General features: G+C 44.8%; 2 protein-coding genes across 2 annotated transcripts; one reads left to right on the top strand and one right to left on the bottom strand.

Annotated features, from left to right (window-relative positions):
• Positions 1-3,960: 3,960 nt before the first annotated feature.
• On the bottom strand, positions 3,961-5,486 carry ier2b (immediate early response 2b). The gene has a single exon (XM_030352321.1). The coding sequence runs from the start codon at positions 5,267-5,269 to the stop codon at positions 4,679-4,681; it is 591 nt and encodes a 196-aa protein (XP_030208181.1). The 5' UTR covers positions 5,270-5,486; the 3' UTR covers positions 3,961-4,678.
• A 3,377-nt stretch (positions 5,487-8,863) lies between these two features.
• Positions 8,864-25,267, top strand: stx10 (syntaxin 10). The gene is made up of 9 exons (XM_030351605.1): positions 8,864-8,971; positions 9,724-9,799; positions 13,407-13,500; positions 14,597-14,691; positions 18,212-18,274; positions 18,686-18,778; positions 19,910-20,016; positions 23,832-23,926; positions 24,074-25,267. Exons 1-9 carry the CDS (start codon positions 8,937-8,939, stop codon positions 24,148-24,150), a joined length of 735 nt encoding a protein of 244 aa, XP_030207465.1. The 5' UTR covers positions 8,864-8,936; the 3' UTR covers positions 24,151-25,267.
• The last annotated feature ends 578 nt before the right edge of the window (positions 25,268-25,845 follow it).

The following is a 25,845-nucleotide window of genomic DNA, read 5'->3' as shown; positions in this document are numbered from 1 at the left end:
CAGCTCTACATTCCTGTAAATTCCGGGGATTCGGCCCAGATTCAAAGGGTTGAGTCCTGTCTGGCTGCGGTGAAGGGCTGGATGTCACACAACTTCCTACAGCTTAACACTGGGAAGACAAAGCTGATAATTATCGGCTTGAAGCGGGACTGGAGAGAGTTTGAGGATGTCTCACTCTGGTTGGATGGCCTCGCCATCCCACAGAGTGCGTCTGTCAAAAATCTTGGTGTCCTGTTTGACCCTCAACTATGCTTTAACCAACATGTTAGAAGCAAAACTAGAATTGCCTTTTTCCATCTGAGAAACATTGCAAGAATCAGACAAATATTATCTGCAGTGGATGCAGAGACACTGATTCATGCATTTGTTTTGTCAAGATTGGATTATTGCAATGCAATGTTCTCGGGATACCGAACTCTACCACAAAAAGTCTACAGCTGGTACAGAATGCTGCAGCTAGACTGCTGACCAGAACGAGAAGGTTTGATCCTATCACACCTATTCTCGCCTCTCTGCACTGGCTACCAATAACTTTCAGATCAGACTTTAAGGTGGTACTGCTAACCTATAAAGCCTTGCATGGATTATCTCCATCCTATCTGAAGGACCTGATCATTCCTTATAGTCCTTCTCGGTCCCTCCGGTCTTTGGGAACTGGCCTTCTTTCACTGCCGAAGGTTAAAATGAAATCGGCTGGACAGAGAGTGTTTGCCTATCGAGTCCCCTTCCTATGGAATAGGCTGCCATCAGTGATCAGGGAAGCTGACTCTGTGAAGCTATTCAAAGGAAAGCTCAAAACGCACCTCTACAATCTTGCATTTGGAACATAGGAGTGTGAAAACGACAGATGCGAAGTGATGACCACTTTGTTTGCTTGTGCTTTTGTTATTACAGTATACATTCCCACTATGTACTTCTCCTTTCTAATTCACTATTCTGTCTGTTCTGTCTGCAGGTGCTGGACAAGTTGCCTGGACTTTCCTCATGGATAACCGGCCAGAACCCATTCACCATTTTATTATGATGTGCATGTATTGACCTGTATGTCAATTGTGGCACCCATTGCACTCCTGACCATCCCTGGGAGAAGGGATCCCCTACTATGTGTTTCTTCTCAAGATTTCTTTCTTGCTAATTTCAAGGGAGTTTTTTCTTGTTCTTTCTCGTGTGGGGGCTTGGGTAAAGGGGGGTGTCATGAATATTTGGCCTGTTAAGCCCTTGAGACTGTAATGGTGATTAAGGGCTATACAAATTTAATTTAATTTAATTTAATTTAATTTAATTCATTGATCGATCTAAAGACATATACAAATATATATATGCATAAAGAAATTAATAGATAGCTAGAAAGAGCAATGGAACAATGGGTGGATAGATACATAGATGATGAATATTATACTTGATATGTTCGTAGTAATGCAGTAGTAACAGTGAAAATACTGATTATTTAATATACTACAGAATATCTTTTTTTTCAGAAGGGGTGTTCAAACACCCAAAGAACCTGACTCCAGGCTCTATATATTTACTTCCAGATTATCATATTTTATAAACCCACAGCTCCCTTATGGAAAGACGTGAGGGTAATATCCTTGAGGGATTAAAGCAAATACGTTAGTCAACATGTTACGACCCACATCCACTTTATTTAGATGACACGATTCAGTCAACAATGCACCCAAACCAGATGACACATGTCCATGTAGTGGGCCGGGTGTTGTGTATGTCTGCATGTTTTTGTGCGCTAGTGTCTGTGTGTGTGTGTGTGTGTGTGTGTGTGTGTGTGTGTGTGTGTGTGTGTGTGTGTGTGTGTGTGTGTGTGTGTGTGTGTGTGTGTGTGTGTGTGTGTGTGTGTGTGTGTGTGTGTGTCTGCGTCTGCCAGAGCTTGTGCATGCGTGTGTCGGGAAGTGTATGTGTGTGTGTGCATGTGCGTCTGTGTGTGTGTGACCATATGTGTGTGTGTGTGTGTGTGTGTGTGTGCGTGCGTCTATGTGTGTGTGACCATATGTGTGTGTGTGTGTGTGTGTGTGTGTGTGTGTGTGTGTGTGTGTGTGTGTGACCATATGTGTGTGTGTGTGTGTGTGTGTGTGTGTGTGTGTGTGTGTGTGTGTGTGTGTGTGTGTGTGACCATATGTGTGTGTGTGTGTGTGTGTGTGTGTGTGTGTGTGTGTGTGTGTGTGTGTGTGTGTGTGTGTGTGTGTGTGTGTGTGTGTGTGTGTGTGTGTATGTGTGTGTGTGTGTGTGTGTGTGTGCCTGAGCATGCATACTGTGCAAGTTTGTCTCGTGTGTGTGCGTGTATGTGTGTTTGCATGTTTGTGTGTGCGTGGGTGTTAAGGTGTACTTAAAAGCTAGAGAGGCAGGGGGCATCACTTAGTGTGCAGCTTGGTGCAGTGGCCAGAGTGTTGGACCCCTAGCTGAAAGGTACTGGATTCACTCCCCACTGTCCTACCTGTCCTGATATTTTAAGACACACATCCGTATTCACTGTAGGTCGCTTTGGATAAACGCTTAAAATAGTAAATATAACTCCTCCCAGCTCTTGCTTCAGCCTGTGATTGAGTTCACTTCCTGAGGAGGCCGGGAAGGATCTTCCCTCCCTCTCACTTCCTGTTGGGGCCAGGGGAGGATCTTCCCTCCCTCTCACTTCCTGTTGGGGCCAGGGGAGGATCTTCCTTCCCCCTCACTTCCTGCGGGGGAGGCCTCCACAGGAAGTCAATACATCGGGTAGTGGGGTATGCCAGTCGAGGTCAATTTATAATGGTTTGGTCTCGTCATATCTGGGGGAGGGGTTCCACACGTGGAATGTTCAATTGGGAAAGTGTTAACAAGCAATGTCATGCAATGGTGAGGATTACAATGGCAAAGTTAGGTTTGATGATAGTTCTGATTAACAGGTGGTCTATCCTTTGTAAAAATACTAGTCACTAATACATAATTAAGTGTAATTAACGTCTGTATTACAGTCATTGTATAATAATTATAAATGTATAAATGTAATAGTAGGCCTACAATTAGCACAACTATAATTTTAATAGATGTATTACAGATATAGTATTAATATTAATTTAAAAGATGTATGACAATAATATTATTGTAGTATATCAAAAAAATATATGCATTATTACTGGACAGTACAGCTGAAGCGAAGTTATACTGGTAGATTAATTTGACATGAACAGTTGTATTACAGTAATCGAATAAGTACTTACATAACTAAGAGCTCTATCACAGAAATATGAGGACTATTAGTAGTGTTACTTCAACAGACGTATTACAGTAATAGTATTAGTACGAGCATAACTAATAGCTTTACCACAGAAATATTAGAAGGGGTAACTTAAACAGTACAACCCTCTCTCTTGCAGTCAACATACGACTCATAGCCCTTCAGGCCTCAGGGCGAGGTGTGAAGGAACACGCTTTACTGGTGAATCAGTATCGGGTTGCATAGTAACAGGAAGGAAGTGATTCATAATACCATCATAATCCACAGGAAACAGGAAGAGGCCGCCTGGGGTGTGTATGTGTGTGTGTGTGTGTGTGTGTGTGTGTGTGTGTGTGTGTGTGTGTGTGTGTGTGTGTGTGTGTGTGTGTGTGTGTGTGTGTGTGTGTGTGTGCGCGCGTGTGCGTGCGTGTGTGTGTGTGTGGATCAGAGGGTGCAGGCAGACCATGGTACGAGTTTGTACGAACATGCCCTCTCTCACTCTCTCAACCATGGGGTGAGCAGGGAACCCAGGTCCCAACATAGACCAGTAACCCACTTCTCTCAAATAACTGGTCTAGGGGGGGAGGGGCCTGGTGGGAACAGTGGAAACTCCAGACATACTTCTCCAAAGGGTCTGTGCGTGTGGTCAAATTGGTTTGTGTGCCTGAGTATTCACATGTGGTTTATGATGTCTGGTGTATGGGTGTGGGGGGGAGTAGAAGTGAAATATGAAGAAAGACAACAGAACAACTATATACACATTTGACATGTTTATTTCAAAGTGTTCACTACATGTATGATTTCATCACAGTACATGTTTGTCTGTTACTTTAAAAGCAGCTTTGAATATGAGGTAACTGTGCAATACATTTTGCACGCTGAGGTCTTTCCCAAAGGCTGTATAGCTGTTTTTCTATACGTGATAATCGGACAGTCACTGTGCGCAGATCGATTGATCAAAGTCCACAATAGCAGCGATAATGAGCGTGACACGGTTGTTCTTCGGTATCACTTCCTCGTGTGGATCACTCTGGACTTGTCACGCAGTGTGTGACTCTGGTTAACACACCACCCACACACACACAGTCAGTCCACTCCACTCCACTCACTCCGGGATAGTACAAAACCACCTCAAAAGTGAGTCACCTACACATATGACCTCACAGTTTCGAATGTCTGATTTCCCCGAAATCGGTTCATCAGTTCGTTCTAGTTGATCACGGGTCAGCAGGTCTTTGTTGTTGGTCTTTCAGCGTCGCTCTGCTCCTATGCCAAACTCTTGGGTCGACAACTGGAGAGGTCTCCGACTGCTCGGTAATCCTATTGTCCCGGGGCGGCCGATTTCGGTCAGCCCCGTCGGCCTCGTCCCGGTCACACCAGGGATCAGAGCCCCCCCGTCCGGTGGACGGCAGGGGGATGGGTGGGGGTTCACTGAGTCCTTTTTTCTGAAGGGTCTCTGGGACGTCCGATGGTTCAACACGCAGGCATCGCTACTCGGTTGATCGAGAATGCATTGAGGCTCTCTCCGACTCGGCAGCTTCCAAGGCCCATGGCTCCCAGCGGCACTACGGCTCCCAGCAGCACGGCGTGCCTCTCCTCCCCGGGCTCCAGCCTCGCTCTCTTGCTGGGGAGGAAGTCAGGCGCCGCGGACGTGTTTCCGCGCCGCTTCCTCGAGTGCCTGGACGGGTTCATGTTCTCTTTGTCCTCACTGTCCGTCTCGCTCTCAAAAACATCTTCCATGTCTTCTTCTTCTTCTACTTCTTTATCTTCTTCTCGCTCCCGGCATTCGAGCTCAACTTTCTCGGGCTCTGGTGATTTGACCAGCGGCTCGGATACTTTCTCGAGTTCTTTATCGGCGTCCATCGCCGCGGCAGCCTCTTCCGCCGCCGCCTGGGCGTAGGCGGAGTGATAGATGTCCCTGGCGGAGCGCATGACCAGGGAGAGCAGGAGGCTCCGGTGGAGTCTCAGGCCACCCCTCTGGCTCCGAGAAGCGTACAACTTGCTTATAGACACGGCGAGGATCCGCTTGGCTTCTGTGTTCACGTCCATTGCGCTCGCGTTCATCTTTGGGTGATTGCGTACTAGTCCCTTTGGACGAAAAAACTTGTGAAAAATGTTCAGGAGCTGAGAGTAAGTTTAAGTAATGTCTTGACACTGTCGAAGACCTTGTGAACTATTTTTCAGACACCGTCATAAAGGTCTGGTCTAGCTTCTGTCACCAGCTGTCGTAAACACCGTTCTGGAACCTCGGAGGCAGCCGGGCGGCGTTTTATCTCCGCTCTGACGTAAGGCGGACTTCATTCTTTACCGAGTGACATAGTGGCCCCGCCCACACCTGATGTCGCTGCGGGTAGCGCGCACACATTTTTCATATTTAGGCCCCCCCCCCCTCCTTCGTAACTCATGGTTGATCTACACCAGACCATAATACATATTTACTTAAATAAAAACATATCATATCTACCTATAGGCAGATGTATATAGGCTATATGTATTTGTTAAGCTTACACACATTGATATATGTGTGTGTGTGTGTGTGTGTGTGTGTGTGTGTGTGTGTGTGTGTGTGTGTGTGTGTGTGTGTGTGTGTGTGTGTGTGTGTGCGCGCGCGCGTGCGTGTGTGTGTGCGTGTGTGTGATGTGCGCTATAAATTTCGCTATCCTTTGTGGTATTATCAATGTTTACAGCTATTTTTAGATATGTTTATGGCTTTATAGACAATATCTATAAATAGACTATAACCATAGTTGACCATAGGCTGAATTGTTAACGGGAGTTTGAAATGGAATAGGTTCCGACTATTTTCTCGAATTGATATTCAATTGATTCGTCGAGACTGTAACTCAAACAGTCAAGGAAAAATCTTCCAGTATCTCAGTGTTTACAGTCGATGAAAAAAACTATCAGCAACCCTAGTTCTCAGAAACGTGGAAGTATAAATGCACACACACACACACACGCACACACACGCGCGCGCGCGCACACACACACACTGAGATATTCACACGTGCCCTACGTCACTAGGTGTATCCAAATATGGGTTTTCCGGCAGAATTGTCTCTTGGGAGCGCGCTCAGTGGAAAAAACGATGACGCGGACGCGCAGCCACAGATCGCTTCCTCTCCCCGCCTGTCGAAGGGGAGTTTCGTCATCGCAACACCATATTTGGTGCTGTAACCGGTCCAGGGCGTTGCTAGGCAGCGGCATGGCTGCTGAGGTCAAACGCTAAGCAGCTGCCAGTTTCAAAAGCGATAAGAGAGTGGCCCATTCTCGTTTATTTATAGTAACAAAACATCTATTACTCAGGTTTTTTAAACACGCATGTGTGTTACATCGCGTTGTATTGTTGAATCCGTAGACTTACTTTTCTCTGGTCTTTTGCTTTGATGACCCAATTTCCTTTGCTTTTGCATTGGTAATATCCAAATGGGCTTAACAAATTGACTGTAGGCTACAGGCTAACCAGATATTTAACTCATTAAACAAATAATTTGCTCCCGCCTTTAGATTCCACTGGGTCAATGGAAATAATTGCAATTGTAATTGTATCATTTTTGCCACAACTTTGACTCCATTTTCATATTTGCATGAGAGCCTCTGTGCTCGGTTTTCGTAGAAGTTGAAAACCTCTGGTTTTGTCACTTTGTTTACTGAAGCAATTCATCTATCATGCGGAGCCTTTTCCACTAGTTTATGTCATTGTGCGTGAGCTTGAGTGTGTGTCCGTGTGGGTTTGTGCTTGCAGAAGGATGTTGGAGTGGTATGCGGCTGGGATTAGGGCTGACGTTACAATATACGGTCTGCGAGTTTTCACACGGCGCGACGGCTGGAAGGGAGGAAGTTGAACAGAGGCAGGAAGGGAGGAGGGGGGAGAGAGACCGGCAGGGAGGGGAGAGGATGGGGGGACAGGAAGGAGAGAGGAGGGGCAGGAAGGAGGGAGGGGAAGGGAGGGAGAGGACGAGGCAGGCAGGAAGAAAGGGAGGTGGGGAATGGATAGGAAGGAGCAGAGAAAAGGAAAACAAAGTAGTAGAATGTGAGGGAGAGAGGGAGATAGAGGGAGAGGGAGAGGGAGAGGGGGAGAGAGAGAGTTATAAAAGTTATAACTATTGCACCACTGCACACGATTATATTTGAATATATTATTCAAACATAGAGACTGACAGAGAGAGAAAGGCGGAGGGAGAGAGAGAGAGGAGGAGAGGGAGAGCGAGAGAGGAATGGGTCTGATTCACATGGAACAAAATGTCTGTCTTTGATTTATCTTGTTAACCTGTTACATTAGTAAAACCTTGCTTGATTCCCATACACTCTTTTTTACTGAGGTTTTAAATCGCCAAATGACGAGAACATGGTGTGCATTGAAGGAACAGAAATCAAGATATTTTAAACAAGAAAACATGTTTTCATTATTAGTACAATAGCTGCTCCATCTGTTCACAACCGAGCTCCTCCTATACACTGCTGACCGGAACCTAAGCCCAAGTAGTAGTCCTGCTATGTGATAAGATCTCCATTTCCCAGAGAAGGCAGCATTTGGACGCCACAGATGCACTACTTTTATAGCCAGCCGGATACACGGGATTCCGATCATGTCTGCATCCCTCTTCCCAGAATTCAAGTTATGTGCTTGGGACCATACCAGTGGTTCGGACCAATCAGCAGCATATGAGCAACTATGTGATAACAGTGATAGGTGATAGACTGAACGTTCATCCAATCACCTGCCCAGTGTCTACTTTAAAGTTCCTTCCCTTTTTACAAACATTTTTTGAGGAGGACGTCCCAGACGGGTCTGCATAACAAACCATGGTGAGTCAGGAATTGGTACAGAAAAGGGAAAAAAGGAAATTATAAAGAATATAAAAGATTATTCAAGGCACAACAAAATATACAGATGTATATAAAATTTAAAAACATTATAAATTAAATGTTAATGCAGAATACGAACGTAAACCTCACGAGGAGTAAAGATAGATTAAGATTATTGTAATCTACATGACATATAAAGAGACCCTGAATGTGGACGAGCTGTTTGTCGCCTTGCATTGTTTGTGTGTGTGTGTGTGTGTGTGTGTGTGTGTGTGTGTGTGTGTGTGTGTGTGTGTGTGTGTGTGTGTGTGTGTGTGTGTGTGTGTGTGTGTGACGTGTGTGTGTGTGTGTGTGTGTGTGTGTGTGTGTGTGTGTGTGTGTGTGTGTGTGTGTGTGTGTGTGTGTGTGTGTTATCGTTCGCAGTGGTGAACGTGCGAGTCCATGGGTGACTATAAAAGCACATTATTATTATTTCCCACCATTATTCAAGAACCCATATCAAACCAGAATATGAATAATTTAGCATGGCAAAAGGAGGCAAGACAACGCAGGAATCTACTATCATATATCGTTGTAAAATAGGACTTACACATTCAATATTTACATGGAATACAAAACCCTTAACTATGCACAAGATGCACAAGCAATCCAATTAATAAATGTAAACAAAGGCACAAATATATATTATTATGTCATACATATCATACAACTATATTAAGATACCATTCAATTAAAAAAATACAATTATCAGGCCTAAAAAAGGCAAATATGTCCAAATTAGAGAAAGACTTGAGATAAATTGTATACAAATTTATTTAAATAAAAGTGAACATTAAAGATGTACAGTCACAGTACAGTCGCCGGTAGTCATGCGCCGTGCCAATAGTGCGCATGCGTGGCTTCCAGGGTGGAAGGGATCAACATGTCGCTGGAGGATCCGTTTTTCGTAGTGAAGGGGTAAGTTATATCTCTCATACGAATAACATACCCGACTGTTTGATCTCATATCAATTAGAGATGTATCTCTAACAAGTGGGAGATACTTTGCCGAGGCGTGATGTCTTTAACGTGTTGTGAGGTTGAAGTAGGACGCTAACTCCGAAGCTACAGCTAAACTCATTAGCTACATCCGTGCTACTGGGTGTTGTGGTTATTCATATTGCAGTTTCGGGTTCAGATTCTTTTTCAGATTCAGAATTCTGTTTAGATTCCAGAAAACAACAAAATATGGAAACATTTGCAAGACGGGTAAATCTATGAAGAGGCTCCTTAAATAATTATTGCACCGATTGAACATTAAACATGGAATTCAAGTAGGTAAAGTAGGTACGCTGCATGAGGTAGGTACAAGGGCATGGTATTTAATGTAGTTGATATGCAATAGCTGATAACGGGAGACGGTTGACACGTTGGCGAATATCACTGATCTCTCTTTTTTGAGGGGTTTCTCTATGTAGACTCCCTGATGGTTAAAGGGATTTTGTTTACTATCGTCGAAGCAGTTCTCTCAGTGCCGTGTAAAGTCGCGGCAGGTTGTGAAATGTAGCCCTTGAAGGGTTTGTTGTGGTCCGACCAGGGGCGTTTCTCCCCCTGCTTGAACCCCTTACAGAGGCCCACAGCCGCAGGTGTCCTAATATTTGGATAATTCAATGCTTAAGTTTCCCCCTGTGTGTGTGTGTGTTTGTGTTTGTGTTCTTCCTTCCTCTCAGGGAGGTGCAGAAGGCCCTATCCCGTGCACGGGGGCTGTTTGACAGATGGGAGGAACTGTTGCAGGAGTCCACACAGGTAGACCCTGATTCCTCCACACACACACACACACACTAGAGCTTAGATCGGGCCCAGAAAATCAAGCCCGACCAGGCCCGAGCCCGTGCACGTTCTGTCCGAGCCCGGCCCGACCCGACACATTAACTGTAATTATGAGCCCGAGCCCGATGTCAACCCGACATTTTTTTTAATACATATGTAACTTTGTACACATTTGTTACTAGGCCTACCCTGCTAATTATATATGTAAGGGATAATGTATAGAACGCCGGTCATTATCGGGAAAATAAGCCCCGACAGGGGGAACAGGACACCGACGCGCAGCGAAGGTGTCTGATTCGCCCTGAAGGGGCTTATTTTCGATAATGACCGGCGACGTTCTACACATTATCCCGCTTATTACACGGCTACTTGCCAAAACAAAAAAATAACTTCGCATGGTGTGTCTTTATACAATTTATTCGTTACCGGTAGTGTTGATCAGCAGCGAAATAATTTGTCCGCAAAGACGGTGACGTCGCTTAGCAACGGAAGACGCTGGGGTTGACAAGTCACCGGACGACTACTACCCACGCTAGTGAACGGAGCGTTCCGCGGCATTGAGAAGACCCGTGTAATAAAGGCCTATAATATTTCTTTTTATGGCATACATTTCTCCTCAGATTAGGCCAATAAACCGATGATAAAAAAAAATAGTAATAATCGTCGATCAAAGGCCCGGCCCGAGGATAGTGGTGGGAAATATCGGCCGGGGTCGGGCTCGGCCAGAGAATCTAAACTCTAACACACACACACACACACACACACACACACACACACACACACACACACACACACACACACACACACACACACACACACACACACACACACACACACACACACACACGAGATAGTAAGTTCACGAAACCAAAGAGAGAACACAAGATAGTCTAATACTTGAATGTGTTAATCTCCAAGCTGGAAGGCTTTGGGTCTGAACTAGGGCTGAACGATTTGGGGAAATAATGGAATGGCGATTATTTTGACCAATATTGCGATTGCGATTTAATGTGCGATTTTTATAATATATTAAGTTCCTTATGTTGTGTATTATTCACTAGAAAAAATCTTTCTTTAATATCACCAACACATCATTGGCAGCAGTCAACAAAAAAACTGCTCTTTCCTTTAGGCCAGGCCGATGTGTTGAGATTAATTTATATTATGAACTTCTTTATTTAACTATTGAATTGTAAAATGAATGAATCGTATTGATTTCAAGTCAGTAACGGTAACAAATCACTTTTGTTTTCTTTTTTTTCTTTTTAAATCGCAGCCTTTGCGATTTACCTCCCACGTTCTATTACATCGCGATGAATTTGATTAATCGTTCAGCCCTAGTCTGAATCACAAAGTCCTCAATCCACTTGTAGGCATACTAGAGCAAGATGCTACCTAACCCCTTCCTGTAGGCCTCCTAGAGAAAGATGCCCCCCTAAACCTAGAGCAAGATGATAATGGTGTGTTCCTGATTCCTCGGATGCCAGCCTTCCAAGTCGGGAAATCTCCCAACTTTCTTGCTGCATTTCTCGGAGGCACACCCCCAATTTGTCTTCATCTCTCTGAATTCTGAGAGTAGACCGAGAGCAGTGATAACACTCTCTACAAAATGGCTGCGCTCGTGAAGAGATTTATTTTCTTTGTATTTGTACCACATTGGTCATTTTAATGTTGATTTGAAATGCTTTTTCCGGTCACCAATTTATGCATTGCACGCGTGCAGTTCAATGTAAAGTTGTGTTGTTTGTTTTCGAGCTGGTTTGCTATAGAGGCTAATGTAGCTAATAGGGCTGCAAACTCCTTCAACTCAGTATCCAACCAAAGACTCTGTCGGCTACTGCTGCTGCAGACGGTGTGCAGACTGGCTCGGACTCGGCTCCGCGTGCATCAACAGTCATTCAAAGCAGCGGCGCCGGTACTAATCACACAACCGGACGGTGTAGAAAGTCCCGTCAGTTAAAAATAGTAATCCAGTTTATAAATTCATGTTAAAATCGGCAGGATATAGAGCTAGTTAGCTAAAAAAGTAGCAAACAGTGTAAAATGTGATGTGTTCAGGTCGGCTCAGTAATATGATTGATGTGTTCAAATGCAACACAAAAAAAAAGAATTTTGAGATTTTGGCGAAAACTTCCCAGCAATATAATATAGATAGTAAAAATGGAATTATGACCTGTTTAACGTCCTATCTTGAGCTATGATCATCTTATCAGCAATTAAAGCAATAATACAAGTTCTATTTCAACAAAATAATAGAAAAGTATCAATAGTGGTATCAATAAAGACTTGATACCACTCGAAAATGGTATCAATATCAATCAAAATTAAAAGCCTCCTGTCATCTGAGAGAAATTAAGATGATTTAATTTATTTTTAACCGTTAGTATTTACTGGTTAAAGATCTTATCGGTTAACCATGGTCATCCCTTATATACTGTGTATATATATATATATATAAATGTATATCATACATTGTATTTTTTTTTGTGTTATCCCAGTTATGTTTTTTAATTTTCTTTTAATTAATATTACTTTTAATAGTTCCGGGACGCTGGAGCAATAACCTGGTGTTTTTACACTTCAGTCTGCAATGTGAATTTGAAGTAATGTTCAGTTTTTGAATAAAGATGCGGCAATTACAAATGTTTGATTTTTTTATCCGATTCATCGATTCATCTAAAAAAATAATCGACAGATTAATCGATTATTAAAATAATCGTTAGTTGCAGCCCTAGTAGCTAACAATAAACAACGAATAGCCTATTTTATGACACACTCTCAAAGTTGAACGGGAATGCTATAAATGCTCCTTGACCGGAAATTACGTCAAAAGTGCAACTCGGAAGGCTGGCGTCCGAGGATTCAGGAACACACCATAAGCCCTGCCTGCAGGCATCCTGCCATACCCCCGGCCCTTACCCCTACCTTTTTTATTGAGTTTATGAATAAAAGCATAGACTCAATTGATTAACCATACTCTTAATAGTAGTTTTATACTTGTAGTAGTTGAAGTAATAGTAAGAGCTGTGCAATATGACGATATGAATCGGGGGACGAGAGAACAATGGCTATCAATAGATATTTCCCTCAATCGTTACTACTGTTATTTTAGCTCAGTAAAATCCCACGTAGTGTGGCGCCTTTCATATACCACATCGCTCATTATAATGTTTATATTACACAACTCATACAGTGGGTCAACATACACTCTATCAGACCGGCTGACGACCCGAGTGTTTCTATATTTGTTTTTGATGTTTTATGTTAATATTGTACTTATTGGTTTACTGGCTGCACTAATGGAGATTTCTGAAACAGTGTGGTTTACTTTTTATCTTTACTGATAATTTTCTGTAATATTGGACATTTCTGAGACTTGAAACAATTTTTTTTTATGTCGACCCATATCGCGATAGAAGCTTTTTTCCATAATACACAGCCTTAGTATTAGTAGTGGCAGTAGTAGAAAACAACATTTATGAATCAAAATACAACTATCCAGATGTCCATCCCCTACATTCCCAGTGTGCTAAGCTAAGCTATTGAATGGCGGCCTTGTTATTGATTGGTTGATGGGTGTCAGGTGAGCCGGGATGAGCTGGACTGGAGCACCAATGAGCTGAGGAACTGTCTGCGGGCCATCGACTGGGACCTGGAAGACCTCAGCGAGACCATCAATATCCTTTACAGATTCTCATTCCCTCAGTGTCCATCAGGACTGACAGAACAGGGTGGGTTGATGTGGCTCAGTGAATGACAACATTCAGAACAGCATAAGAGCTTTAAACATTGGGAGATGGGTCGTTGCTGGCGTACAGATTGTCTCTGGCCGAGTTGTGCACTCACAGATTCTCGCTTTCAGCGACATGATTGGGTGACCACTATTTGAAGCAAAGAAAGTGTAACAAAAATCTAGAGTTGGAATAGTCAGACTTCCTATCAAGTAGACAGACAGGTTGACCAAGGAATATACCCGTGAGGGTGAACCGTGTTAAACAGTGACGGCCTTTCCTGGCAACTATTGAGTTAGGTGGGGGCGAGGAAAAGAGGGGGTGAAGTCAGGAGGGGGTGGGGACAATAGGACTGCTTTAGTCTCCTCCCTCTGACTCAAGAGTTCCTGGTTCCATATTCCTCAACAACATAATTACACATGTTTATTGTCACCTGACTTGACATATTACGTCATAATAATAAATGCATACATGTTGACTTCCCGAAGAGGGCTAGTACTTTATTTATCCCCATTGGTTGTCTTGGTTTTCAAATCCACTCAAAGACGGTGACATGCCAACCGAAACCCGCTCCGTAACCGGGAAGTAGTATAAAAGCCGAGTTTGTTTTGCACCTCTATGTTTACATTGGGTGACTTTGTGGCCCATCACGTAGTGTATTAGGCAAGGCAACTTTATTTATGTAGCACTTTTCAAACACGAGGCAGACTCAAAGTGCTTCACACAATAAAATGAACACGCATACCATACTAAACACAGACACAGGTGCAGAATAATACATTCTCTCACACACACACGCATACAAACACACGACCAGCTCCAAATAAATAAAAGAATGAAGTAACAATCGTTTAATCACTATGTAGCCCAGAAGTGTGTGTGTGTGTGTGTGTGTGTGTGTGTGTGTGTGTGTGTGTGTGTGTGTGTGTGTGTGTGTGTGTGTGTGTGTGTGTGTGTGTGTGTGTGTGTGTGTGTGCGCGTACCTGTTGGTGTACCTGTGTGTATATGTATGTGTGTGTTTCCTTGACTTCCGGGGCTCCAGGCATCGTCGAGTCCAATCCGGGAAAGTTCCGCCTGGGGGAGAATGAGCTGCAGGAGAGGCGGGCCTTCGTGGAACAGACCAGGCTCTCTGTACAGGTACACCTTGAGACCGGTTATGCTGCTTGGGTCTATTCAGAGCCCCGGGGAAAGCCCCCTCTCGCTAAGTCATTGTTGACACTTGTCATCATGCTGCACACAATCATTTGTTTCTCTGTTATATCCCCAGGACTTTTGCACTTTCCCTTCAATGAATATGGAATTATATTGCTTCTGGTTATCTCAGTATCGAGTGAGATGACCTCATAGTTATCTGGGATGTTTATTGGATTATCTGAGCTAATACTTGTACTTTGTACTCGGATAAAGGATCTGACCTCACTTCCTGTTTAGGTCACATGACATGACAAGTTAGATAACGACAATATCGTTGAGCAACTCTAATGTTGTAAAATGAGTAATAAAATAAGAATCAAGACTAGTTTTTCGGCGATCTGGCTTTTCCCTCACTTCAATTCGTTCCATTCTATCTCCCTGACATACCTTCGACTCCCTATTTGGGAAAAAAGTTTTTTCATCAAACCAATTGTTCACTTTTTATGTCATTCATTCATTTATTTGCTCCCTCGCTTTCCACTAAGATATAGTCAGGTGAAATATTCATTATGAATTTGTTTATTTTCTTTTAGCCTTTTGCCCCTTGGTAGCTCATCGCCAGTGATTTAGTTATTTTCAATGGTTAGATAACACACCTATCAGCCTGCTGTGCCTTCTCTGTGTTTTCTTGTTTTGTAACTACCAGGGAAGTAGTTGTGAAGTGAGTCATCCTTTGGAAAACACGCAACCAAAACCAGTTCTGCTGCAGGCTGCTTCTACAGCCAATTATTGTTCAGTTGATGGTCTGATAGCTGTCATATTGTTGTAGTTCTAGGGCCAGGATAGTGTAATGACTCCAAGCCGAAAGGTACTGCGGTCAATCCCCAAAATCCAATGCCTAACTTTCTAAGCATCCTTGAGCAGGATTCCCCTTGACTACTACCTGCTCCTTAATGATAATATATCTGAATTTACTTTAAGTGGCTTAAAATAAAGGCGTCCGGTAAATAGATAGATAGTTTTCTAGCAAACTGTGTCTTAACTTTCCAGAGATACAATCCATGTTGCCAGAGCATGAAGTCCTGGCAACCTGGTTAATAATTATCCAAATACTGGTTTTGTTGCAACCGCCCCACCCAAGGCCTTAAGTGTGTGTGTGTGTGTGTGTGTGTGTGTGTGTGTGTGTGTGTGTGTGTGTGTGTGTGTGTGTGTGTCTGTGTCTGTGTCTGTGTCTGTGTCTGTGTGTGTGTGTGTGTGTGTGTGTGTGTGTCACGCCGGTAGGCAGCACGCCGGCATGCCGCACCAACAAACATACAAAGTATAACATCTCGCCCGTTGTAACTGCCATCGTTAATGCAGCAGAGAAAGATATACTTTAGACATTAGTACCTAACATGTGCCTAGTCACAGTGCTACGGATCGCCTGTGGACACCAACTCACAGAGCCCATTCCGCTCCAGGTTGGGATTATAACAGGCTGCCCTTGGAGTGCGGTGAACTTCATCCTTGCCATTAACCAGTGGCTCAAGTGGCTCGGTCAGTGTGCACCACCTGATATCAGATCCCCAAACCCTGTTCAGGGTTACGCTGATGATGTCGAGGTGTCCTCCAGAGACGAGAGTGTCATACATAACATGCTGGCCAGAACAGATGAATTTCTTCACTGGTCAAAGCTGGAGGTGAAGCACACCAAGTGTGCAGCTCTTTATGAGCGACGCAGTGGTGGCAACCGCTGGTATAAAGCCAAATCTAACAAACCGCCCTCCTTCACAATAATGGGGCAGCCTATCAGGGTCTACTCACGCCAAGAGTCATACACCTATCTTGGCCATAACATCAACATTGCGGGTGAGTGGGGGGAGCAGGCACAGGAGCTATGTAGTGCCTATAAGAACAGAATCGATCTAATTGATTCCTCCCCACTCCATGTAGTCATGAAACTGGACGCTATCAGAGAGGTGGCCCTTGCAAAGGTTCAACACCTCTTTGCAAACGTTCACATCCTGCAAAATGTCTTGCAAGACATGAACAATAAAACAGTCCAGGCTGTCCGAAAATGGCTAGGGCTGAACTCACACTCTACCCGGGACCTCATCTTCCTCTCACGTAAAGAGGGGGGGCTGGGTGTCCCAAACGTGGAATGGGTATACACTGCTACCAGGCTGACACACCTCCTCCGCATGCTCAACAATGATGACGCTACTGTCAGAGAGCTTGCCAGAGCTTCCCTCATGCTGGACCTCAGGAAGAGGAAGGTCCCTCTGGCCAAAGCAGGCCAGGACAGCTTCTTAGGCTTTGGGAGGAAAAGCAGCGGGAAACTGGACACACAAGCTGCAGGCTTTGGAGTTTGGTCGGACTGGCCGGACCTAAATGATCTGTGCAACAGAATGTCAGTCAAACTGGAATGGACACAACACAACTCACACACAGCAACACAGGCATCTGATGCAGTTGTCACCAACCCTTCTGTAACCACAGAGGCAATTGTATATCACAACGAGGCACAACACATACTACAGAACACTACAGCAAGGAGATTCCTTCTCAACATAAAACAAACAGAGACCAAACAACACTGGACTGGACTTAGAATGCAGGGAAAGCTAGCATGCCTAGACTTTGCCGACCACTCTGCTTCCCACTCCATGTACAAAAATGCTGCTGTTGGGGAGGACATCCTCTGTTTCACTGCCAAAGCTAGGCTGCAGGTGCTACCTACCAAATACAATCTGGCATTATAGTATCCTGCACACCACCATCCACAATGTATAATGCACTCTGGCCATCAACTTGAATCAGTTGCCCATGTTGTGAATGGCTGTACTATGTACAAAGGACTGTATATTGCACGCCATGACCGACTTGTCGATCTAATTTCCAGTAATGTTAAGGAAGTATCTCTAGAAAATTTAACCATGTACAAACATTCACGCATCATGCCGGAATGGTTTAACAGCTCTATTGATGTGATGTGTAACATCCCAAATACCCGTGATGTTGTGTTTTTAAACAGAGACAGAAGGGAAGTGCTCTTACTTGAGATAGGCTGTGTATTTGATCTGTACATGGAAATGGCTTTCAACGATAAAATCCTTAAATACCAGCCCATTCTGGAAATTCTAAGGGACCTAGGCTACCAATGCAAGCTAATAGTGTTTATTTTTGTAAGCTTGGGGCATGTCCACAACCGTGTTTTCAGTGGGTGAAGACTGGCTGGGCTCTCCAGCAGAAAATCTAAACAATTAGCAAAGTTCTGCTCCATATCAGCAGTGATAGGCAGCCTGGCAGTGTGGCGCAGGAGATGTTTTTTGTACCCTTGAACAATGACTTATCTTATCTCTGAAATATTTGAATCTTGTAATGTGATTGGTGGATTCAAATAAAGAATTAAATGTGTGTGTGTGTGTGTGTGTGTGTGTGTGTGTGTGTGTGTGTGTGTGTGTGTGTGTGTGTGTGTGTGTGTGTGTGTGTGTGTGTGTGTGTGTGTGTGTGTGTGTGTGTGTGTGTGTGTGTGTGTGTGCAGGAGATGAAGGAGCAGCTGTCCAGCCCTACAGCTGTGGCCCAGGCAGAGAAGAAGAGCCGACAGGTTTGTGCACACGTCCTCATAAGACCATGACAGCAGGCACATTCCAAAGCATACAGCCTTATGTTTCATAACACAAAATTGAAGATATTGCATCGGTGCACGCGATCAGAATCTGCTCGACACTCTCAATGCAACTTTCCTTGGAGGGTTTCCACAATTAAATCTCACCGTTACACTTTGCTTTTGATGTGTTTTCTGTTGTCACAAAAACAATGGTCTAATTGACCACACAATGTCTGCTGTTGTGTCCTAGATTACACTTTCTCAAACATCTAGTGCAATGGGAGTCCATTTCTACAAACACTCACATTATTAGTTCATGTCCTACGACTTCTGAGTAAGTGCATCACATACATGTGGAATTCTACCTGCACATCCTCTAAGTGTGTGTGTGTGTGTTTGTTTGTCAAGGTTCCGTCAGGTTCAGAGCGCTCCACAGGTCTGGAGGCTCACCTGGTGTCCGCTAACTCCAGATACATCACAGAGCAGCAGGAGCAGCAGCAGGTAGACACCACCTCCCTCTGGCCTTTCGCTGCTATCTGATAATTACACCTCCGCAGATGTCCTGAGGCAGACATCTCAGCCAATGTCAAAATGACAAAAGGGTACTGGGCTCCTCAACCTTGGGGTCGCTGGAGATCTCCAACATAAAATGTATCTAATATGTTTGTTTATTGTGTGAAATATTGCTTTGATTTTATGTTAAAGATCCCATGGCATGAAAATTTTCATTTTCTGTGGTTTTCTAACATTAATGAGTTCCCCTAGCCTACCTATGCTCCCCCAGTAGCTAGAAATTTAGTTGTAAAACGAGCACTAGGCATTCTGCTCCGCCTTTGAAAAAACGAAGCTCAGGCACGCCGTTTTGGATTTTCCCCGTATGTCGTTTTAAGGGGAGATGCCACCTCCCCTTTCTCTGCCTTGCCAGCCCAGAGAATTTGGCCCGCCGTTGAGCTACGAGCGTGCGAGCGCCACCCATGTATGTGTGTGTGTGATAACACACACTAACGCAAGTGTTGTACACTTCTTTGGGTAACCGTTCTGCTGTTCTTTGACGTCTCTGGTATGTCCAGAGACGTCAAAGAGCCCCAGCCATCGTTGAGCCCCGGTGCTCGCCGCCCGCTGCCGCGAGGCACCACCACCGCTAAGCACCAGCGCCCGGCAGCTGGCAGCGCTCGGTTCAATCTACTTCTACTTCATTGATGTGGAAGTGGGAGAACGAGAGTCGTCGGAAGAACCTGACGCAGTCGTTTGTGAATAATCGTCTGGAGGCGCACACAGCTTTTGGCCGTGAAAATATGTATATGATGTGTATTATATGATATTATTAGGATATAGAGCTCCAGGAATGTAACGCAAGGGTTGTACACTTCTTTGTTATTTGGATAACCGTTCTGCTGTTGGTGTTATGGCGCATAACACGTCGGACCCTCGTCTCTGATATTGCCACAACGAGACTCGTAATGGGGGTTATCTCAGCTAGGGCTGGGCGATTAATCGAATTTTGATCGCAACGTGTGTGTGTGTGTGTGTGTGTGTGTGTGTGTGTGTGTGTGTGTGTGTGTGTGTGTGTGTGTGTGTGTGTGTGTGTGTGTGTGTGTGTGTGTGTGTGTGTGTGTGTGTGTGTGAGTGTAGCTGATAGTGCAGGAGCAGGATGAGCAGCTGGAGCTGGTGTCGGGGAGCATCAGGGTTCTTAAAGACATGTCGGGACGTATCGGGGACGAGCTTGACGAACAGGCTGTGTAAGTACACAGTACTACACGCATGCATACACATAGAGCAATATATGCACACAGTAGCATACATACAGAAGAAAAACACACACACACACACACACACCAAAGAATGCAGACAAAGAACATGCACACCATACTAAACACACAGACACAGGCGCGGAATAATACATTCTCTCTCTCTCACACACAAACAACTCGCACAGCTCCAGGCCTTGCTGCAGATGGAGAGCCCATGTGCCAGTGTTTTGTATTTCAGTCCTCTTCCAGGGAGAGACGCTGCTCAGAATAGCACGGGAAGTCCACCAGATTGGCCGTCTCTCAGCCTGTCTGGCAGAGGAGGCCTCATCATTTGGCCGGGAGCTATTGGTTACACAGACACACGCGCAGAGGAATACACACAGAAACACACACACACACAGGGTGACTCATCTCCCTTCCCCGAAAACATTTTAGAAATTCCAACGTAACATTTGTTTCGCACAAACAAAGAACAATAACCCAAACATTATCCAACTTGTTTCGTCATAGCTGCCCTGCGCAAAATAAAGAGAATAAAATAAGCACAAATAAAACAATCTAGGGTAGCAAGGTTGGTTTTACACAGTAATTAGTCTTATTTGATCATAAACATAGTTAACATACCAACCAATCAATGCCATCACGGTGTTACGTATTTTAGGAACACAAGCTGTATTTCCCTTACTTAACCAATAGGGGGTAGGACCAAATATATATAAGCCGTAAATACTACACATAGCCACAAGGGAAAGCCGGACATTACTGAAGGCTGCAATAGATACTTTAGTCACAGAGGGCAGCATCACAGACCAGGCGAGGAAAACCGAGGATTACGTCACACCGGTTCCTCTCCAAGTCTTCCGGTCCTCTCTGAGTCCATAAAGAAGACCACCTGGCCACGAAAACATTAGAACTCTCCCGGCAGCGATTACCATACGTGGGTTTGTGGCTAGGATCAGCTAGGAGAACACTCTCGCACGTGCTTAGAACACATCTTCAATCTCTCTTTACTTCAGAGCATCAGTTTACCATACCGAAAATACTTTATACAAATAAAGTCTCTTTAAAGCTATTCCTTTGGATTCGACCCCTCCTTCCACGAAGAAATACGTAATAACGGTTAGAGAAATAAGTCCCCAATTTAGAGAAAAAATGAGTAAAATCCTCTGTTTTCTTTGCCTTTCTACCCAACACCCCGTGAACGTTCCAGTCTGCTGAAAGCAGGTGGCGTTCTGTTCATGGCGTCAGACTACCTTTTCCGAGGTAATCTGGGGTCACGACCGAGGTTTGTGTGGACGTATGGAGCTCTGTCTGGGCAGCGGTGAACTGCAATGTCTGCGAGAAAGCTGGGCTTTTCGGACATTTATTGTATGACGCCACGGTGTGTGTGGATAATAATAATAATAATAATACATTTAATTTAGATAGTGAAGCTCCCTCTGAGGAGCGATTTATTTAATACCCGTGTCCGAAGGTAAGGCCTACCCGAACACCTATAGTATAACGCTATTGTGTGTGGCGGATTTCATTATACAACATCGCTTAAAGGGACTCATACCTTTGTTGCATTTGAGAATTACAGCACATTCAAATCATCCCGCCTTCCTCCAATGCTCCACCCCCTAAGCGTTATTTTTTAGAGTACTGTAACGACCTCGCCGGTGACATAATGATGTCGAGTCATTAGTAGTTGAAGGTAGTTTTAATGAACCAAAACCAGGTCACTGAAACCCGTAACATTGTAACCAACGGCAGAAAACCGACACAAAACAAACCCCGGTTACCCCGGCAACCCCCAACACGGTCTCACTCGCGTGCAGGCCCCCACCCTCCTGTTCTTCCAAGGCCCTCCCCCAGCTGACCTAATGATTCGCCCCCACGCTGATTGACAAGAAGAACATTACAATACATGCACATAGAACAACTGGCATAGCGGACAACGAAATATAATGTAACACATAACACACAAACTATTTAACTGTCCCAGGGTCGCTACAGTACAAAAGTTCTAGACTCCAATGGGTTATGTTTAGACTCCCATCGGTTATGTTTAGACTCCCAGGGGTCATAATATCTACCAGGGGTCTAGTAAACAAGAAATTTAGCAGGTGGCTCACTGTAATTTTATGGGCTTCGTGTGATACCGTTTTGAGGCCCCATGTTGAAGGACAGTGGTCCCACTGAGTATAAGAAAGGTGTATGAGCATTACAAACAGAGTAGCGGGACAACGTAGCGTCTGAGGCCGAAATGGGTCCCCTAATCGGACTGAATGGTGCGGTTGGGTGCCAACGGTCTGGAGGTCTTCCTGTAGCTCCAGAGTAGCGGGACAACGTCGCGTCTGAGTCCGAAATGGGTCCCGTAATCGGACTGAGTGGTGCGGTTGGGTGCCAACGGTCTGGAGGTCTTCCTGTAGCTCCAGAGTAGCGGGACAACGTCGCGTCTGAGTCCGAAATGGGTCCCGTAATCGGGCTGAGTGGTGCGGTTGGGTGCCAACGGTCTGGAGGTCTTCCTGTAGCTCCAGAGTAGCGGGACAACGTCGCGTCTGAGTCCGAAATGGGTCACGTAATCGGACTGAGTGGTGCGGTTGGGTGCCAACGGTCTGGAGGTCTTCCCGGAGCTCCAGAGTAACGGGACAACTTCGCGTCTGAGTCCGAAACGGGTCCCCTAATCGGACTAAGTGGTGCGGTTGGTTGCCAACGGTCTGGAGGTCCTGAGAATCATCCAGGGGAGCGGGACCACTTGGCTTCTGAGGCCGAATCGGGTCCCCTTGTCGGACTGAATGGTGCAGTTGGTGGCCAACAGTCTGGAGGTCTTCCTGAGGCTCCAGAGGAGGGTAACTCTGTGAGTCTGAGTCCGAGATGAGTCCCCTAATCGGACTGAATGGTGCAGTTTCAGTACGCCGTGGACCACTTTGGTCTGCCATCGTCAGTCGCTACTCGCTACTGTCTGCCGTGGAATCAAAACAAACCCTCTAGTTGAGGACGCGCCTTGATGACGCGGGCCCGAATGCGCCACAAGAAGCAGACGGAAAACGTTATATATCCATGCAGCAAACAGACAGGTCTGTCGGCCAATAAGGTCATTCGGTCCGAAGAATTTTATTGGTTGAAGTTTTAACTAAATATTATGAGAGTAAAATAATTGTTTGTTTTTACTCCTGGTGGGTCTGTCTTGCATATTAGAGTGTTATTACCTTATTAATACCAATTTAACCTTATCCAAAAAAAGTGTAAAAATGCAACAAAGGTAAGAGTCCCTTTAATATATTTCTCATCGACAGTTACACAACGACGGTACTAAAAAAGTATCATAATTTGGCATGGGTCGTAACCATGGGGATGAAACGGCCACCACTTTTCCCCCCAATTCTCAGCCCACGACGCATTTTTTTTAATAGAATTGCTTTAATAGAATAATCTAAAAGGGCTACGCCGCCGTGTTATCGGACATTCACTATCCATCCCAGCATGCACCACGGTTTGCGTACATCCCTGTTTAGTTTCAACAGCTGGCAGCAGTCAAACTGTAAGGATTTGTTTTTGTTATGGCAGTTCATAAGTGTAGGATGTCCGTCCAAAGACTGTCTGGCTTTGTTCCCAATCTACACACTTGCCGTTGCTACGGTGACGGTACAGTTATACAGTGCGTTCCCTCTGATGCCTACGCCGTTGGGGGACATAGAGATCCATTGCGTAGCTACGCAAAAGTATCATTCCCACAGAACAGGTCTACAGACCAGCAGGTCGCTGTTATGTGTAGGTTGACTGTCTGTTGCGTCTGACTCTGTCTGCGTGCCCCTCAGCATGCTGGGAGATTTTGGAGACGAGATGGACCAGACGTCCTCACGCATGGATAGCGTCCTGAAGAAGCTGGAGAAGGTCTCCCACATGACCAGCAGTAAGCATGCGTACAAACACACACATAAGTACACAAGCATGCACGCGCACACATAAATAAGCATGCATACACACATTTTTTATTATTTTCATTATTTTCAGCTGAGCAATTTGCTGAGAAAATTCTTGTTTCTGCCTCCCCCTGCAGGCCGGAGACAGTGGTGTGCCATCGGGGTGTTGGTGGCCATCATGCTAGTGGTGCTCATCCTCATCTTCGCCCTGTGAGGTCCTGCTGCCATCACCCCACCCGCCCATCCCAGAATCCCCTTCACTAGTGGAGCCATCGCAGGTGGATGAGCGAATGAGCAGACGGGGAAAAAATAAGAGGAACGTTTGAGAGAATCTTCCCCTGCCTCCCTTTCTCCTAGAGACGGAGGGGTCGGTGGAGGCGGACCTTGTGGTATCCTAAAGCTGCTCCCACCTGCGCTTTTAACCATTTTTTACCAAGTCACTTTCAAGTTGTTTTTTTACTGTGTGTCTGGACGGGTGGTTGTTCAACGTCAACACATTTCTGTTACTGGTATGGCTAAGAAGGTACTTACTATGGGGGTGTGTGTGGGGGGGGGGGGGTATTCCGTAGGGGAGTGGGAGGCACTGAGGAACATAACCAAACTGTAAGATAGACCTATGATAAACTACATGATGTTGAATGATTAGGGCCTTTCCCCTCTGATCGGCAACTCCATTTGCGATCAATAACTGTTTTTGCACAGTCTGCTTTTAAGAATTATCTGGACGTCGGATACAAGACTGAAATTCTGACCTTTTTTTTCACTTCAAAAAAAGATTGTCGGGTCAGGACAGAAGCCTGGGAGTCGACGCTGCCTTAAATATATGAATCTATTTTTTATACGTTTTGTGAAATGCGCAGTACAGGCCCACAACCACACTAAACCTAATGGAATATTAATATCGTCCTCTTTAATGGCCTGTGTACTAGCAGCGGATTTCCCAACCATGGTCAACACATGCCAAAATGTTAACGGTTCACCCCTTTGCCCAAATTAGGACATGAACATTAAACTGGTTGGATCGTGATTAATCGGGACCAGGTGAGGCCGTGTGTGTTTCTGTGGAGAAAGAGTGAGAGAGAGAATAGTCACGATGACTGGCCTTATCTAACCCTATCTAAGACAGTTGCTGGGCAGAGTGTCTCCATAGTCTACAGGGAGTCCAGGCCCACAGCGCAACCTGGTGGATGTATGATGTAATGCCTTCTGCCACGTTGTGTTCCCTGTGTAAATATAATAACAATGCTGCTTATTCTGCTTCGAAATCATGTTGTAAATAAATCCCTGTCCTTACATTGATTTTCATGGCAAATAAAAATGACCTTTCTACACCTGTGTGAACATTCTGCTCTTGACAGGGAGAGACTTAAAGCAAATTTTCAACTATTTCAAAAAAACTATTGTTTCAGGGTTTGGTTTCTGGTTCTTAGGGTTGGCTTTAGGTTAGGGAATCCTATTTGGGTTAGGTTTTAGGGTCAGCGTTTATGAGGGTTTTGTTTTCGGTTCTAGGGTCAAAGGTTACTAATTGTTGGGGTTACAGGGTTTGGGGTCTGGATTTGGGGTTCTTATCTGTTGGGTTTGATTTTTGTTGAGGTTAGGATATGTCAGTCCAATGTGTTGGGCGTCAGGGTTTAGTTCTCTGTTCTAGTGTTAGAATTAGTTCTTATTTTGGGTGTTTGAGGGTTTGTCTATGGTAAGGGTTTAGGGTAAGCAGTTTATGGGTTGGGTTTTAGTAGGGGGGTTTATCTCTAGGGTTGAGGTGAGGCTTGGCTATGGTTTGAGTTTTAGGGGTCCTAATTGCCAATTGGTTGATAAAGGGGAGGGTTTAGTGTTTTATATATAAAACAGCCGGACGGAAAGTTAAAGTGAATGTACCCACTGCTACATTAGTCGGCTCTGAGCAGCAGGT

The sequence above is a fragment of the Gadus morhua genome, chromosome 3 (genome assembly GCF_902167405.1).
Source record: "Gadus morhua chromosome 3, gadMor3.0, whole genome shotgun sequence".
NCBI classification, from domain to species: Eukaryota; Metazoa; Chordata; class Actinopteri; order Gadiformes; family Gadidae; genus Gadus; species Gadus morhua.
This window is presented reverse-complemented; position numbering and strand designations above follow the sequence as displayed.

What these genes read in the sequence shown, in the direction of transcription:
- ier2b (XM_030352321.1), bottom strand. Translation starts at nt 5,269, where the DNA reads ATGAACGCGAGCGCAATGGACGTGAACACAGAAGCCAAGCGGATCCTC.
- stx10 (XM_030351605.1), top strand. Translation starts at nt 8,937, where the DNA reads ATGTCGCTGGAGGATCCGTTTTTCGTAGTGAAGGG. An exon ending in TGTTGCAGGAGTCCACACAG is followed by an intron (nt 9,800 to 13,406) that starts GTAGACCCTGAT and finishes GATGGGTGTCAG; the next exon opens with GTGAGCCGGGATGAGCTGGA. An exon ending in AGACCTCAGCGAGACCATCA is followed by an intron (nt 13,501 to 14,596) that starts ATATCCTTTACA and finishes CCGGGGCTCCAG; the next exon opens with GCATCGTCGAGTCCAATCCG.